This window comes from Anopheles moucheti, chromosome 3 (assembly GCF_943734755.1).
Source record: "Anopheles moucheti chromosome 3, idAnoMoucSN_F20_07, whole genome shotgun sequence".
Classification (NCBI taxonomy): Eukaryota; Metazoa; Arthropoda; class Insecta; order Diptera; family Culicidae; genus Anopheles; species Anopheles moucheti.
In genome coordinates, this window is record NC_069141.1 from 57,858,742 (window position 1) to 57,876,979 (window position 18,238).

At 41.1% G+C, this 18,238-nt stretch overlaps 1 protein-coding gene across 1 annotated transcript; it reads right to left on the reverse strand.

The window, feature by feature from the left end:
• LOC128302855 (uncharacterized) lies at positions 1-7,221 on the reverse strand. The gene is made up of 3 exons (XM_053039702.1): positions 7,118-7,221; positions 1,360-6,922; positions 1-174 (listed from the first exon to the last, which is right to left on the reverse strand). Exons 1-3 carry the CDS (start codon positions 7,219-7,221, stop codon positions 1-3), a joined length of 5,841 nt encoding a protein of 1,946 aa, XP_052895662.1.
• Between the last annotated feature and the right edge of the window lie 11,017 nt (positions 7,222-18,238).

Genomic DNA, 18,238 nt, shown 5'->3' on the forward strand with positions numbered 1-18,238 from the left:
TTATGTGCTAGACAGATTGCGAAATTTGTCTTCAACTAGCGCCTGTGATACTATGACATTATCGTTGGTAATTGCCAAATCGAAAATACTCTCACCTGTTGGGCCAAAGCTATTGAAACAATCCACAATCGATCGTTGTTGAAGGTACACATACATGTTGGCCGGCATCTTTTGCTGCCAATAGTTAAAAAGTTGTTCAAAAACGTCCCAATGATCTATCACATTGATGATTTCCGGAACAAACCCAATGGCAATCAAGCTGGGGAGCATGTACACACAGCCATGTTTAATGATCATGAGAAACAAAGTATGACCTTCTTCGTCAACAGCGTACAGATCGACAATCTGACGGAATAGATACTTAAATGCAGGCATACATTTCTTATGATTTTTGTTTTTAGAATAATATATTCCTATCTGCATCATAACCGTTTTAATTAATTCGACTGTAACTACCATTTTCGTCTTCCAAAGGATGTAACGTACCATTTGCGTGTTGCCGTAGTGTATCGCTATAGACAATATTCCTTCAATTTCTCTATTTATACTACGATCGATAAAATAAAATTTGGTGGATTCGTAACAGCAGTGTTTTTCAAATGGAATCTCTATTTCAATCGTTTCATTTTCATCTTGGGTTTCAACTTCATTTATAAAAGTGTCCTCTTCAACACATTCAATTTTCCGATTGATGCAAAACTGACTAAAAATCATTTTAAACAATTGCAGTTGATTATTTTCAATCGCTCGTTTACAACATAAGAATAAATCTTCATTGTTATTAATCAAAGGCACGATAGAGGGGTGGTGTTCAACGAGATAGTTTACAATAGGGATTGATCTTTCCTGCAATGATAACTGTAATAATCGATTGACACGATTGTCCAAAGCCAACGCCTCTGGGCCTGAATTTGTAACTAACTGACGAAACATGGGCAGATTGTTCATAGTTACAACCTTTTCCAGCACCGAAAACGAATCCAACTCTGCAAGTGGAGCATGAATATCGAATTGTTTCTCTGCAATTAGATACTTTGCCACACGCTCGCTGAATGCTTGTGCTAATTCCGCATGTTTTAAATGATCATTTAGTATGTTCACATACTCATTTCCTTTCACAAGTAATACAGCTAAATCATTGGAACACACCTGGTCAAACAAATTGTCCATATCAGGTCGAACATCACCTTTAAAAAGTACTTCTATTAAATACTTGTCGCAAAGAACAAATGCGTAGTCTAAAACATTCCATCCACACAGCACATCCTTTTCATTAATAAGCTCTAGAGGCGTCTTTTCTAATATTGTATCTCTATTGTCTTGTAAGTATTCAACTAAATGCAATGGCAATCGTCCAACCTTATCCCGAGCAGTAATCGCCGAAGGATTATTACTCAGTATCTCGTCAATCTCTTGCTCAGAATTCTTCATCAATGCCAAGTGTAGATCACAACCGTCGCTTTCTCTAAGTATACGTCGATCGAAAAATTCACGAGTTTCCTTCAAGGAATATGTCCAAAACGTTGGAGAGTGAAAAATCTTTTCACTCTTCAACCATTCCCAATTTTCGTACAACCAACAAGCAGCGAAGTACTCGGCAAAACTTCGGTGCAGAAACTGAGGCTCTCCATGTTGCACTCCAACAACGATTTCCATTTTTTCATCGCCTTCGTTCACTTCCTTCATTATCTTGTGAGCACGCTCCTGTTCCTTATCAGTTAACAGTTTGTCTCTATCGTTTTTATTGAAAATGACATAGATGGCCAACAGCATGTGCTGTTTTCTCCACTGATCTTCGTTATTCTTAGCTTGAATCATCTTTACGGTAGAGTCTGACATTCCTGATTTATCTGAGATTAAAATTTGTAATTTTCGCTCTACAAATTGTTCAACTAGATGAAATTTATTAAATGGTCTCTGTTTGTCGGCGGAGGAATAAATTGAGTGCCACAGATTATTGTCCATTTCACCTTCAGTAGAACTTTCTTTTAAGAGGCTTTGTATAAAATCAGAAATTAGTTTTTTATAATATTTGGACGACAGGTCATGCAATAAAAACAACACAGCAATTTCTTTGTCTAAATAAGAAAGATTGCGGAATTTCTCTTCAACTAGCGCTTGTGCTACTATGAATCGCTCTATATCAATTGTAAATTCAAAAATACTCTCACCGGTTGGGCCAAACGTATCGAAACAATCCATAATCGATCGTTGCTGAAGGTACACACATATATTGGCAGAACATTTTTCGTTTAAAGTTTTTAAACATTGCCGAAAAACAAAACATTCATCTTCATCCAATCCAATCAGCACATTGATCTTTTTTGGATCCAACCCAGCGGTAAACAAGCTATGCAACATGTACACACAACCTATTTTAATGAACATTAGAAACAAATTCTCCCTTTCTTCGTCAACAGCGTACAGATCGACGATCTGGCTGAATAGATACTTGAATGCAGGCATACATTTTTTATGATTCCCGGTTAGGTGGCGATGTATTCGCAGTTGTTGCAAAATCGTTTTAACAAACTCTACCGTAACGACCATTTTCGTCTTCTGAAGTATATAACTAACTATTTGTGTGTTGCCGTAGTGTATCGCAATAGATAGTAAACCTTCAATATTGAAATACTGATCATCGTTGGACGATTCGTAACAGCAGTCATCTTCAAAGGGAATCTCTATTTCAAACAATTCGTTTTCATCTTGGGTTTCAACTTCATTTATAAAAGTGTCCTCTTCAACACATTCAATGTTCTGATTGATGCAGAATTGCCCAAAGATTGTTTTGAACAGATCTATTTGATTATTTTCAATCGCTTTTGCAGAGCTTATAAATAAATCTCGATTGTCATTGATTATGGACAAGGTAGAGGGGTGGTGTTCAACAAGATATGATTTAATATTGTCATATTTTTCCTGCAATAATAACCGTAACAATCGATTGACACGATTGTCCAAAGCCAACGCGTCTGGGCCTGATTTTGTAACTAATTGACGAAACATGGGCAGATTGTTCATAGTTACAACCTTTTCCAGCACCGAAAACGAATCCAACTCTGCAAGTGGAGCATGAATATCGAATTGTTTCTCTGCAATTAGATACTTTGCCACACGCTCGCTGAATACCTGTGCTAATTCCGCTTGTTTTAAACGATCATTTAATATGTTCACATACTCATTTCCTTTCACAAGTAATACAGCTAAATCATTAGAACACACCTGGTCAAACAAATTGTCCATATCAGGTCGAACATTGCCATTAAAGAGTATTTCTATCAAATCCCCCATGTTAAGAATAAAAGCATAATCCAATGCATTCCATCCACAAAGCTCATCCTTTTCATTAATAAGCTCGGGAGGCGTCCTTTCTAATATCCATTTCATTGTTCTATGTGGTTTGTATTCCACTAAATGCAATGGCAAGCGTCCAACCTTATCGCGGGCAGAAATTGCCGAAGGATTGTCATGCAGCATGTCTTCAAACTGGGAGTGCCGTATTTCTGCAAACATGTTGTCAGATCCGTTCATCAGTGCCAGGTGCAGATCACAACCGTCGCTTTCTCTAAGTATACGTCGATCGAAAAATTCACGAGTTTCCTTCAAGGAATAAGTCCAAAACGTTGGAGAGTGAAAAATCTTTTCACTCTTCAACCATTCCCAATTTTCGTACAACCAACAAGCAGCGAAGTACTCGGCAAAACTTCGGTGCAGAAACTGAGGCTCTCTATGTTGCACTCCAAGAACGATTCCCATTTTTTCATCGCCTTCGTTCACTTCCTTCATTATCTCGTCAGCAAGCTCCTGTTCCTTATCAGTCAACAGTTTGTCTCTATCGTTTTTATTGAAAATGACATACATTGCCAACAGCATGTGCTGTTCTTTTAATTCTTTTTTTAATCTCGCTTCGATTGTCCTGGCTGCAGCCGTCATGCCAGCAGCATCGGTCATGCCTGTTTTGTCTACGACTAAAATTTGTAACTTTTTCTCGATAAATTTTTCAACCACAAAAAGCTTATCAATTTGCATTGCATTTGTTTGGTCCAATATATGCCTCGATATGGTATGGTGGTTGTTATTCACACGTCTTTTAATCTCGGGCAACAGGACAACCTGTACCATGTACAGCAATAGTGGAACAGTTATGATATCTTTCAAAGCAAGGATCAAAACTTCATACAGTTTTTCAAGTATATCGTAGCGATGTTTCGTTTCGTAATTTTTGTAATCGTCTAAATTTGTACAAAGATATATGTCAAATGAGCGTATGATATCTTCCCCCGAAAATGGTTTCAAGCGATAAAATCGACACTGGTCAAAGTTTTCCTTCAATTCTTCTTCAAATCCATATGGTCGACTGGATAGGTACAGCGATCGAACGCCATCAAGACTTGCGAATCGTCCGAAACACTTCATGACCTCATCCTTGTAGTATGGCGCGATCTCATCAAACCCGTCTAGAATTAAAACGATGTTTCGACTGTTAAACTTCTCCTGGAACAAGCGTAACTCGTATAATTCCTTTGCTGAGAGCTCATAATTCTTAGTTGCATCCAATAATATTTGACCGTTTGAAAACTCGAGCAGTTCTGCACAACGTTCGGCCTCGCTTCTAACTACATCCGTCTCGTCGATCGTACGCTTGTTGATACTCGGTACGAACAACGTCAAATGGATGTAGCAATATAATTTCCTAACAATTTGTGTGTCTGCAAGATTTTGCACATTTCTACCTTGCAATCGTTCGAAATCGGTCGAATATTCCCTCGCGATAAATTTGATAACGTAGCGAGACAGATCAAACGTTGACAAACGCCACGCTAGCCAGGTGAAGTAGGTTGTTTTTCCGAGCCCTGCATCGTTGAGGAAGATATACACCTTCCCATCGCCGCTATCTCCAAGACCAGGTGCATTGGATTCCTTTTCGTCCGAGATGAGAATTTTCCTCACACTTAAATTGCACAAATTATCTAGATAAGATCCTTCTTGCTCCGTTCCATTCGGCTTATATGACACAAAATGGCGCTGAATGTACCAGTTTTGGATCTTTTCATAATTATGCACATTTAACTCACAGTTGTGTATTTCCTTCGTTTGATCACAAAGCTCCAAAACATTCAACAACAAACTCAAATCGTCGGTATCGTTCACAATGCTACTCAGTGGCGTAGTAGTACCGAACATTTTAAGTTCTTTTTGTGTATACAGCTGTCTCAATGCTGCATCTGAGAGGTCCTTCACTTGAATCTTCTCAAAAAATTCTTCATTTTGGGACCTTCCCGACAACTGCTCTAGAACAATAATCTTTTGGCAGTATTTTTCTGTTAATTGCTTAATCTCATCGACGGACTCTGAACATCTGTGTTTCCCCAGTATCGTTATCGCTTTGATAGTAGGATGGTTTACATCACTCAGATACATCAGCAAGTCATCGAGGATGTTCATCATAGCTTGCTTTGTCGAATACCGTATACTATCCACAAATATTGTTGCTTGCTTTAATAGTGACAACGTTTGAACTACAATGCGCGAGCTTACGGTCAATGTAAGCGTGCTGTTAAACTCATAAATCCCACTATTAAACTCGTCCTTTAAAAATTCATACAGTTTAGAAACTTTCAAACGTTGCGGAAGGACTTCAATATGAGGATGTTCTTGATGCACCGACTCATGGTACTCGTTTGAAAAATGCTTTGTGTTATTAAGTTTTTGAGTAAGATCGAGACGAATAAAATAGTTTTGCCAAAATCTAAGGTCCAGGGGTGTACGTTGTTTCGTTTTCATTGCCTCCAACAGTTCCCCCTGCAACTTGTCCAATACTGTTCCTTGCTCGGCATTGCACCACTGTGGCAATAGACTAATTGCTGCTTGACGTAGATTTTCTTCATTAAAGGAATTACAAACAAGCAAAAATTTGCTGTAGAAGTCGCGTACTTTCTCATCAAACTTTATGTGGTCTTGTGTGTTTTTGGCAGATATGAATGAACCCTTATCAATCTGGATCTTGATCTTGATCAACTCATTCGTCTTTTTGTTGTCACTCGCCTGCCGTTTCCTCTTGCATAGCTCTTCCCATTCTTTTTCAAACGCCGTCCGAACCTTTTCCGTTGTTTTAGTTTTATCATCAAAAAAGGCTTCTGTGAACTTGTATAAACGCACAGAATCGCTTGATTCTTCTTCTAATGGTTCGATGCAATCGTCAATCAATTTGGCAAATATGTTAAACAGCATTACATCGTTAAAATTAATTACTTTATCGCCAAAGACGAGTTGGGCAAACTCCTTTCCTAGTTTATCGAGACATGAATCCTGTAATGCTGCAATCAGAGTTGGGAACGGTTTGTCCCAATCAAACTGAAAACACGTTGCTCCTATACTGGTGCAAAAATTCAAATAAGCATTCTGCTGATGAATTATTATTTCCTTAAAATAGCCTTTCACTTTGTCATGGAGTCCCCTGTTATTACACAGGACGTAACGCGCATCTTTGGGCAGTTTCTGGTCGATCTCGATAAATGAAACAAAGAACATTGGGATCGAACAAGATGATCTGCTGTTCCAGGCAGAGCAGAGACCATCTTCTTCTATCTTAGATCCCGCGTTCTGTTTATGTTTTGCCTGTATGAACAAATTGCCGGTGCCCAGCCGAGGCGATGAGTAGTGGTACAGTATGTCGTCGAACTTTCCCGCGGCCTCCACTTCCATCGCCACCGCAAAGTCAAACTCATTGTCCACTTGACGCGTTTTGTATGCCCGAAGAATGATCATGATTGCCAAGCGTATGTGATATGAGTCACCTTCGATGCGGGTTCGCCCTCTACCTGACATCTTTAAGATGGATTCAACTACACTGTGCGCTGTAGACAAGGTTGCAGACGTTGTTGTAGATGCATTGTGTTCGTTTGCATGGCTAATGTTGCTTTTGTAAAACAAATAAATAATAGAGCTTATATAAGAACACTTGCAGCATACTGTCAGAGGCGGATTAGGAGTTTCTTAGAGATCCTAAGCACATTAAGAAAATTAACAGAATAACAGTGTATTACGGTAGAAAGAAAACAACCAAACCTGTAGTGAGATCACATGGACTAAGAAATCGACATCAATTTCTTACCTTTTCATGAGATTACTGCAATTGGCCGGTAAAGAATCCGTCTGGGATGTCTGCGGTGTAGCTGCATCGCTCGAACATGCTACTTCTGGCGTTCTGTTGCTCATTTTAATTCTGTATTGATAAAACATTCAAACATCAGAACTGAACTTAAGCAAATGCCAAACTAATTGTATGTATATGTTAATCTTTACAACATTTGGTTTACACGTAGTACGTTTATGTTTAGCATTTCTTCTGATGATCCATAAATGCCACACCGTTCTTTGCTTCCGTTTTACATCGTAAGCAAGAACGGCCGGTCCGGTAGGCAGATCGCTTTATTCGCTATGCCCGATCAACAGTCGGACATGTCAACTTTCTCGTGGATTACATCATGTAGACAAAAACTGTGACAGTTTATTCGAAGGTTATTGGCAGAAGAATCCGTTTACCGTTTACCGTTTATTTTTTTTATACAGCAGCACTGCACTCAAGTATGGAAGTACACTTTTTGCTCTGTTTCTGAAAGTTCAGCTGTTGACACAAAATGTTTAGCAGCACTGAACAATTGATCAAGTTTGATCGAACTAAACGTCGATGCGTTGTTTATTACAACGTGTTCTGTGTGAGCTATTAGGATGAAACGAAGAAATAAAAACATAGTAAATCTTTGAGATACGTGCTTCATCTTTGAGTCGTTTCGTTGCTGTCTGCTTTCTAGAAAAGCTTCATTTTTAGACAATTTTTTTAGTTTATTTCGATTTTTTTCTTTTGTCTATACAGACACAAAAACCTCGATAGGTGGTCGTGTTGGGTAAAGACTGGCCTCCACTATGAAATAAACCACCGTCTCTTGGTCACTTTGAATACTTTGTACAATTGATCCGTAAACCGCCGGTGGGTTGTAATCTCTACCCAGCAAGTGAACTCTAGAACTTCTCCCTGGAGACATCGATCGAGGGGCGTTCGTGGCAACACTGATCGCTTTATTGTGAAGAATTAGTAGGACTTCACATGTGACATGTGAGCATGTGTCCGAAAAGTGTTAACATGGTTCACTTAGCATGCGACTGAACAGGTCGTCCGCTCTACAGCCGTACTGTTGACTCGTCGTAATAGAAAAGCAATTTACCGTTGGATACAGTTCTATTGCGCTCAAAATGTATAATTCTTGTCCTTTCAATTGCACTTGTTTCACTTTTTATATGTCTATGCAGGTATTATTCAGAACACGGTACTATGCCACAATATTTGTCACACAGAAAAATTGGTCCAATCAGCATGGTTTGTAACTTCCGAACACTAAACCACGAAATGTGCGTGAACGCTTAACGAAGGAGAAATGTCGATTGAATCGATTGAAATGCTGATATTAGTGAGCAAGTTGCGCGAAACCTCCTCGAGTCTATCAATTGCGTTATCTTATCTTTTAAAATGTGCTGATATTTGCTGATACCACCGGATGTCTGAACCATTGCATAATTTTACAGCTCTAGATATCGACAGTGGCGTTTTTAGCGGGAAGCGGACTAAGCGGCCGCGATGAGACTCGAGCACGAGTTAAGATTAGTTAGAAGAAAGACGACTCGCCGTGTGTACTGTTCAATCGAAAGTAAACGACTGACAGTAAACGCACATAAAGTGCTTACTGATAACTCATGCAATGTGCCAATAACCCCTAGCAGGAGGTGCAGAACTAATCACTTTATTTCTACCTCCGTCTGCGGATTTGGGAACATGTGCAAATATTTTATTAATAACTTCTTACCGGTGATACTTATTTTGAGATCGACGTTCGACGCTATTACAATTACAATTACTGAATAGTCTTTGATTTGTTTTGATAGTTGATGGAATTCTGGCTCTAGCTTGCCTTCCCCTTTTCTCCGTGCGGATAACTGCCACTCTACAGCAGCATTGATGAGCATTGTATTCGAGTTCCAGCATACCAAAAAGAGAGTTTAACTTCCGAAAGCTTGACTATAGGAAATGTAATCAAATTATCTCCACCATCGATTGGACATTGTTAGATAATTCAAACTTCGTTGATGAAGCGGTAGACAAATTCATGAAAGTTATATTAGCTGCCTTCCCTTTGTTCTGTCCGCTTTCCCGACCCCGTCCTCCTCCTTTTTAGTCTGATTCTACGCTTAAACACTTGCGTTCTGACAGAACTCGAGCACTGCGCAATCTTCGGCGTACGGCCATCCAAAATCGTTTTGGTCCGATGGTACAAACTCCACAAAATCCCTCTCATTTCCTGCCTTTAAAACCCTTGGCTCTCAAATTGCTTATCGTGCCACCGACATCTGTTCCCTCTCCGCCGAGCTTATCGCCAGCAATTTTTCTCAACCACTGGTCGACCAGTCTTCAACCTCATCATCCAAAGATGTTCTTACTCCGGTTGTTCTCCCGAGCTATTGCTCCAGGATCACGGATGATATTTCAACATTCAGTGTCCTAAGATCGCTTATACTATCCTACATGCCCGGTAGAGATGGAATTCTCGCATCTGTACTGAAAAAAATGGTTTGTAACGTTTGCTCCTCTTCTTAAAAAAACTATTCCTCGTGTCTTTGTGTACGTCCTCTTTTCCTTCCTTATGGAAACTTACCTGGCGTCGTCAGTCGGTAGATACAGAGGATTTTTTTTCATTTATGTGTGCAATAGCCAAAGTGTTTGAATCAATTCTCCTTTCTTATCTGCTTAATATTACTTGTACTTCCATCAGTCCGCAACAACATGGACTCATGTCTAAAAGATCCACTGCCACTAATCTTATCTGTTTTACCTCCTATCTGGAACTTTACCCAACTGGAACTCATTTCAAAATTATGCTGTCTTTCCCGCGTAATCATTATTATCGAGTCTCGTTCAAAGGTTCCTTTTCTTCCCCCTGCAGACGTACCTCAAGGTAGTGCCATAAGTCCACTATTATTTGTGCTGTTCGTCAATGATGTTTGTAATGTCCTTCCTCCTGATTTGCCAACGGCTTAAAAATCTTCTATCCTATAAACTTTCCTTCCGGTGGTGTTGCTTTTCAACCTGTCCTTGATCGTTTTTGTGCGTGGTGTTATAACAACCGTCTCTCCCTTTGTCCTACTAAATATAATTTAATATACGTTTGTTCGTTCCCGCTCCCCTTTCGTTCATCCTGATTCCCTTGACCAGCTTCTAGTAAAACTGTCATCACATTGACTCCATATTCAGCAAGTCTAGGATGATTCTTGGTGTACTAAAACGTATAGCCCGTGACTTCTCCGATTCCTGTTGTGTGAAGATTATGTTCTGTTCAGTTAGGGTTAGGTTCTGGAGTATTGCTCGGTGATCTGGCAATAATCCACGTCGATCAAATAAAGCGGGTGCAGAGGTCCTCAACTAGGCCTTCCGGAGAACTATTGGTGTTGGATCCTCTGCTCTGCCCTGTTACGAGGACAGATGACGGTTGTTTGGCCTTGTGTGAAGATCGCCGTTCTATTTCCCAATCCTCATTTGTTGCCGCGCTGCTGCTAGATAGCAGGGATGCTACTCTCGATTTTCCCACTTTATGTTCCTTTACTTTAAAATTTGCTGATGGTGTTATTAATAAGTGATCAATAAAAAAAAATGGAAATGGAAGAAATACACTTCCAAAGCAGGATCATTTTCGATCGCCAACATTTTATTTTTAGTAAAGATATTGGAGCGTAAGGCAATAAAGAATTGTCGTAGAACGATCACTTCTTTCATCACTCTACAATAGCTCCGACAGCCGATGAAGTCGGTTGAGTCGGTAAACGCTCGAACCATTTTGCTGTGTGCGCTTGTCCGTTAGAAACTCGGTGTCCTTATCGCCGTTTGAAGCTTCGGCTTCGGGAATCGCAATGATTCCTTTTTAGATGATGTCCTGTTAAAGGAAAATGATTGTAACAAAAAAAAAACTGTTTCTAATGTTGCATTGTACACTGCAAAGACAGAAGCGTCTAAGAATGAACTCGCTTTCCATCTTCATACAATTAACACACTTTGCTACCTCATAAACAGGTCATTGGCATTTTCTTACTCGCATGCCACATGACCGAAGGATCCGTCGTGTCTTATAGCTCCCTATTGAGAACGCTAGCAAGTCAATTATTCCATGACCGATTATGCCAACCCACCGACGGTTCGCCACCGTTTGGCAAACCTTAAAAAGCTCCCTAATCACCAAGCAGTTCCATTTCATTGGCCATTGTTGCACATGTGTTACTTGAACCCGTGCGTCTACTTTCCGCCGAGGAAAAATATTTATTGGAAATGGCAAAAGCAAGGAGGCAACCTGAGATGCCTTAGCAATACATAAAGGACGAGCTAGTTTACGGACGGAACCCATCCAACACTAACGCCTCGAATACGGTAAACATCGCGTGGAACGTGGTAAACGCGTAACGTAAGCGAATGCGATACGATGTTCAGTGTCTATTAAATTTATGACTTCTCTTCCGGTGTTGGTCTGGGTTGGGTTTTTTTTCTCTTCGCTTCCTCCTAAGCCGGAAGACGATGCAACCACCGTCGTTGGAGCTTTGGCTTTTTCCCCGGACGAACATTTTTCCGCCATTTACGCTGTGTTCAATGGTTTTCCATGGTGGGTACGATAAGTTGCACATTGTTCGCCGTCGTCCTGTGCGAAGCCACCGTTTTATGGCCCATCAGTTGTGCTGGATGGTTTGAGTTCCTTTAACGAACAAGCTACAGGAAAAAAAAGATGAACGCCGTGTGCATAAAATGTGGTACCTTTCGGATGATTTAAACAAAGAGCTGACTGCGGGTAACGTCTACCTCGGCTCTTGAATGAAACGAAGCTTCGTTATACTACTCTAGCAGATTAAAACGACATTCGTGAACCGCTTGGAGTGAAGTAAAAGGATTTTAAATTAAATGCTAACCTAGCCGAAAAGAAAACAATAACGTTGAGCCGGTTTTATAGCCCGTTCGTTACTATGATGATGATGCGCGACAGTAAAATTAATCTTGGTTCGGAATTAAGGCTCTTCGGCGCTGATCGTCTCACAAGCGATAAGCTAAACTTCAGTTAGGAAAATAGGAATCCTCTCTAGAGCCTGCTCCAAGCACAAAACCACAACCACAAACCATCCGCACACCGTTCTGCTTTGACGTTCGGGGTGGAAGTGCTCGATACGAGTTTAGTTTAAGTTAGACGAGGAAAAAGCGTAAAATATTGATTCTTTGCCTTGCAATGCCTTCTCACTGGCAGCCCTTGAAACGCTGGACGGAGGAAGTCTTTTTTTTGTTTCACACGCAAGCCCTACATGCTCATTGTTTCCATTGGGCCAAAATGGGAAGGAAACCGTATCGTACTAGGGCATGCGGTGTGTGCCAGTTTTGTGACAGGTTCGCGCGACAAAACTAGCATACATAAAGATGCAACCGATCATAAAAGTTCGCATCCATTGGGTCGCCAGAACTACACGAAGTTCACGAAGAGTGAAAGACAATGGAAGGTACCAAGTGCCTCATCATTTTCCCCTTCCTCCTCCGCAGGGGCTGCACACATTGGAAGTCGAGTGTAGTTTATTTCATCCCACCCGGAGAACACAGTGTTTTACGATGTTTGCAATTAGTCACCGGAGTACGCGGGACCGGGCGGTTAGACCGACCGAGTGGAAGACGCCCAACGATCGACAACAGCATATCGGAAATGCATGACGTTCCCCCGGAGTTCTTCATTTCCCGCGGGAAGTTTTAAGAGCAGTATCACGTCCCACGGTGAACAGACTCGGTGCTCGGTACATTCATAACCTGTCATAAGGCGAGAAGGTCGAGAAAACACGCTTGGCAGAAAGTTGGTAAACAGATAAATATCGAATAACCGTACCTAGTTTCTTTTCTGCTTTATTTCGCCTTCAGCTTCTCCGTTCTTACACGCCACATAATACCGTCCGTGGAGTGGGAAAGAAAGTATGGGTTGGCTGTGCAGAAACACTTGCACACTTCAGCCCTGTCACCGATACCGCGGCGATATCAGGAAAGGAAAGCCTGTCACATGTTCCTCCTTATGACAGGGCGAACAGGGCGAAACTTAACTCCATCGGGTTGTGCCGCTGCAAGAACGGCGACACAAACGTGGATGTGATAAATATAGGAGATGGTAGGAACTATTAGCATAGACATCTTGCGTAACACCTTATGGAACAAGGGGAATTAGGTGGAGTGCTTAATTTAATAGCATGCCTAGCGTCCGATGAGCGAACGATTTCTAATGCGCTATGGCGGCGTCGGTTAAATGGTTTAGCAAACAAACAAACCCCGTTAAGTTGGCTTATGGGACGATTTTGTTCCGTTTTTGCTCGGGGTCGAAAAGGTGACCAATGGGAAGTGGGTGAGAGATTATTCTGGATTTGTTTTGATATACCGTTAAATACGATTAGTGAGGCTAATCCTTTCACATGTCGATCAGTTGTCAATCAGAGTGAGGTTAATACGTTGGTTGGATCATACAGGATATGAATGAGTTTATGACTGTGAGGAGAATTTGTTTCGTTAATTATGAAATTCTATTGTTTATTCAATAACGCCATTCTAATGGTTTAGAGTTGAAGTAATGTATGCAATATAAAAAAAATCCTACCACTATAAAGAAGTAAATAAATATATGTGTGAAGGTTTTTATGCTATTTTTTTTTAATTGAAAATGCGCTGCTTACCCAATAAGTTATAAAAAAATAAATGATTTTAATCAGATGATATTTTCTATCAGACTGGATCCGAAATTTGTTGGTTTAAATTTGAAATTATGATGAACTCTGCAACTTAAGTTCTAATAGATACCGCAAAAATAATGTTTTTTTTTTCATCTAGAAAAATCTTAGAATCAATAAATTACACCGCAATCAAGCTTATGTGAAGCTAAATATTATGCCATCATTTGCCTGAATTTGAGATATTACAGTTCGATTCAAAAACACCATAAGAATGACATAAGGATATATTAAACCTTTGAAGTCCACCTAATCACCGTAAGCTTGAGCGCATGGCGAATTAATTAGAGTCCATTTGTGTTAAACTAAACTAAACTAAAGTGTACTATTAAGTATGTACAAGATATTTGCAAATACTAAACGTGGACAAACAATTAAATAATGCGGAACTTTAAGGTGTCTGGTGAATTGAAAATGCAACAGAATCTGCTATAAGTACAGCAAATGAAGTTTTTCATACAACATTGGTTCGTATTACTTTTACATCACCTGCTTCGAATTTTTGTAGTTGAAGTTTGTCAGGAAACTTCGGAGTTATTTTATAGTGCAAAACATTAGGATATCTATTGTATAACATATTACATATTAAATTTTTTATTACATTATATTATATTATATTATATTATTACATATTATATAATTTGAGAAATTTATAAACTCAAACAAAGTAGCATTATTAAACGCTTATTCATGCGTAAATTGTGCATTTATGAAGATGTCGTAAAAATATTAAATTATAATTAACTAATGGACATTCTGATCCTGAATAATTTCCAACAGCTCCGGAACACATTAACCCCAAAGGTTATAATTTAACTTAATTAAAAGCTTATTGTGAAATCAAACAAAGGAGCTGTATTATTATTGTAGAAAAAAGGAAATTTCATTATTATGTACTACTTAAATGTACTAACTAATTATGTGCTAAAAACATTTTGTTACAAAATTTTGATAAACAACGTACATTCTTTCTTGGGTTATTTTTTAAAGAAGTTATTAGTTTGTAGGAATACACATATGCAATAAAATAAATGATAAAAACATTAGTTGAAAAATATTTTACAGAAAATTTTCATAAGGTTGTGGAGCTCTTCAAGCCCCGGCCTATTTTATTGCTTTGTTTCTTTCTTCGGCGTATGTGTGTGTTATGAATAAAATAGAACCAAACATACAAAACGAAAGACTTTTTCCTTGGTTCTAACTGTGTTTTACAATGTTCATTTGTATTTTTCAAGCTTTCCTTCGTATCTTTATTTCAAACCATACAATTCCTCAGTGCCTCAAGTACACCAACGTTGTTGACCTTGGGCATGGAAACGAGCCTGCTTTTGTTTCATATTCAACAACACCTTGCGCTTCCGGACCAAACATTTCAATTACCATTCGGCTCCGGAGGGCTTTTTAGATAAAGGAAAATAGAAAAGCCCCGAGCAACGCAAACGTGCCAGAGACAACGTACACGAGAGTGGGCCTGCTAAGCCGTGTCCCATAAGGTGCAACCTTCGTTGCATCGTTTGCTTCGCATGTTACAAGCGCCGCACACAGACGGAAGGTATGCAAAGCGGCAAAAAACGTACGGGACATCGCTGATGACGTGGAACGATAAACTCACACATGGGCAAAACCAAAACCAAAACCAAAAAAAAAAAACCTTCCTCGGGCGGACAAAAAAACAGACATTTCTCCCCATTTCCCCGGGGTCAAGAAGCAACTTGAAATGTTTGCAGAAAAGATAAGCACCGCAACACTCCCAAAAAGACGATACAGCGAACCATGTCATGCACTTCAACCTTTCTGATTTGACTTCAGTTTCCGTTCCGTTCCGTTCCTTTTCTTTCCGCGTTATTTACGCTGCTTCCGCAAATGATCGTTTGAAGCGCTGCAGCAGAATGACTGTGAGTTGCGTTTTCGGGCGCAGTAGTACGGAGCAGCCAGTTCCAGTTCCAACGGCCCGAAAAGAAAGTGAATGAAAATTCAACTTACACAACACAAACCATCGCCACCAGTCCACCCAGTTGGCCGCCCCATCGCGTCGTTCGCATTCCATTCGTAAAATTTGTGGACGTAAAAGAAAGGGCAAACTGCCACCATTCAACGCCACCCATCACGTTCACGTCACGGCTGAGAACCTGGGACCTGCTTCTTTTTTTTGTTGTTTGTATCGTAGAAGAAGAAAGCATCCTGTGAGAGAATGGGGGAGAACTTGCCTCACAAGCATGGACAAGATTTGTTTGTACATGCGCACAGCTAGCGAAGGGATTTTCCGAAACCGCCTGAGCTCTGCTTCTGTGCGACTGAGTGCCCGCGTATGAGTGCCCGCGTGAGAGCCGCAAGGATATCGTTAGACAAGGCTGTTACGCTCGAACATTTCGGTGAGTTGTGCTCGGGAGTTCACCGTGGCAGGACATCACGGAGCAGCCAGCCACACAGCCCCCACATACACACAAGCACATACACGCGCACACACACACACACATATACACGCAGGCAAACAGTGGAACACAAACATCCAAAAGAGCTGCAGGTAAAGGCAGCAAGTGTTGAAAGCCCTCACCAGGTTGTGGTGGACCGAATCTTCTGCCCGTTGTGTGGTGTTTTGGGGACGCAGGATTTCGCTGTTCAAGTCTTTCAATTGGCAACTAAATCGATCGAACCTCGGAGCCTCGGAGGTTGGTGGGCGGTATGGCAGGTGGATAACGCCACCCACCCACACACGCAGCACGCGGCCATATCCTTAATCGATACGGTGTGAAAATGTGACATGGTATCAGCGAAGATCGAGCGGTGGACGCAAAAGTGGGCCACCGAAAAGGAAAAAACGAGACGTGCCCGGCATGTACCGTCACGTCATGTACGTGCACTATTCATCTCTGAGTGATACGGGAGAGCGAACGAGCGAGCGCGAGCTACAGATAAAGCAGAGATGTAATGATAGCGGTCTCGTCGTCCGCCAGTAACGCGTGTTGCGGGCAGAACAGCAAGGTCCCGGTCCGGTTGTCGCCACCAGTCAGTGTTGAGCGCGGTGTTGTTTCGTGTTGTTTACGCGACCGTCGGTAGTGTTAGCTGGTAGTGGCCGAAAAGTGAACAAGTGACAAGTGCGGAGTGGTGCGTGCGATGCTGTGTATGAAGCGGCACAACAAGGCAGGTCCGCATAACGTATCTAGGTTTCTGCAAACCCAAGCAGTTTCCGTTCCAAGTTTTCCCATCATCTTCCACAGCGCGATTCGGTTGATATAACGCCTGGATCGGATTAAGCGACACTGCGGCATGTTTATGGACCACTTGTTACCGTCGGTTCAATCGTATCACCAAAAAAGGCCCTTTATTCGAGCCTCGTGCAAACAGATAAATGCCTCCGGCGGTACCATTTGTTGCGTAAATCGGTAGAGCAACAAAAACGGGGCCCAAATCGAACAGGGGCACACAGGGCACGAAAAATAAAAACGATCGTTCGAAATAAATAACGTACCTCGAACGGGGTTTTTGCGGCAGCATACAGAAAATAGGGACAATCGGTAGTCTCGGAGTCTGGGCCCGTTCTATCTGCCACAGCTGGTGGTTCTTGTTTCGTGCTTTTTTTCCCCTGCTTTCTGTGATAATAAAATTGAATCTGATAGTCTCCGTGTTTGTACTGTACGTCACCGATACGAAATCGGCAAAAACACCCCTCGGAGTGTTCAACAAGATGGGTGACAGAAAAATAAATACATCCCAGTAGGCAGCGACTTTATTTTCCCCTCGGTACTACACGCGCGTCACAGCACAGAACAGAAAATCACAAACAACAGTCGCAAAACAAAGCAATTGAAATTGAATCAAAGTACGAACTTGCCACACACGCCATAAGGGAACTGAAGGGATGCTGAAGGGCCTGAAACACATGGGCAACCTCTAAACGATCGACATCATTGCCGAACCGTACGAAACACACATTCATTAGTTGAAACGCAACAGAAAAGTGAGTGATAAAAATAAATATTACAATCCCACCCACCGACCGGGAGGGGGTGGTGGTGTCGTTTTATGACAACCATTGCGACAAACAAACTACCGTGCGTCTCCATCTGGGCGGGCTATTTTCCTACGGGGCGTGATTTTGGTGCATAGTGCGATTGAATCTGCTCGCCGCTCGTACTCGTTCGCTTGCACGGTGAATATTCGAAATAAAACGGTGTCACCATTTTTATTACGCGCGTGTGTGCATGTGTTTTGTATTTTGTGTACGGAGTGGCTGTTTATTTTTCACCCGCGTGTAAAGTGCGATTTAATGAAGATCGTCCCCACCAGCTGGTGAGTGAGCAAATATTATCAAAGGCACAGTGTTTGCCGGAAAGGTCAATCACGCCAGTTCGGTTTGTGGTTTGGGGGAAAACGAAAAGCAATCAAAATTGCACGCAAACTCATC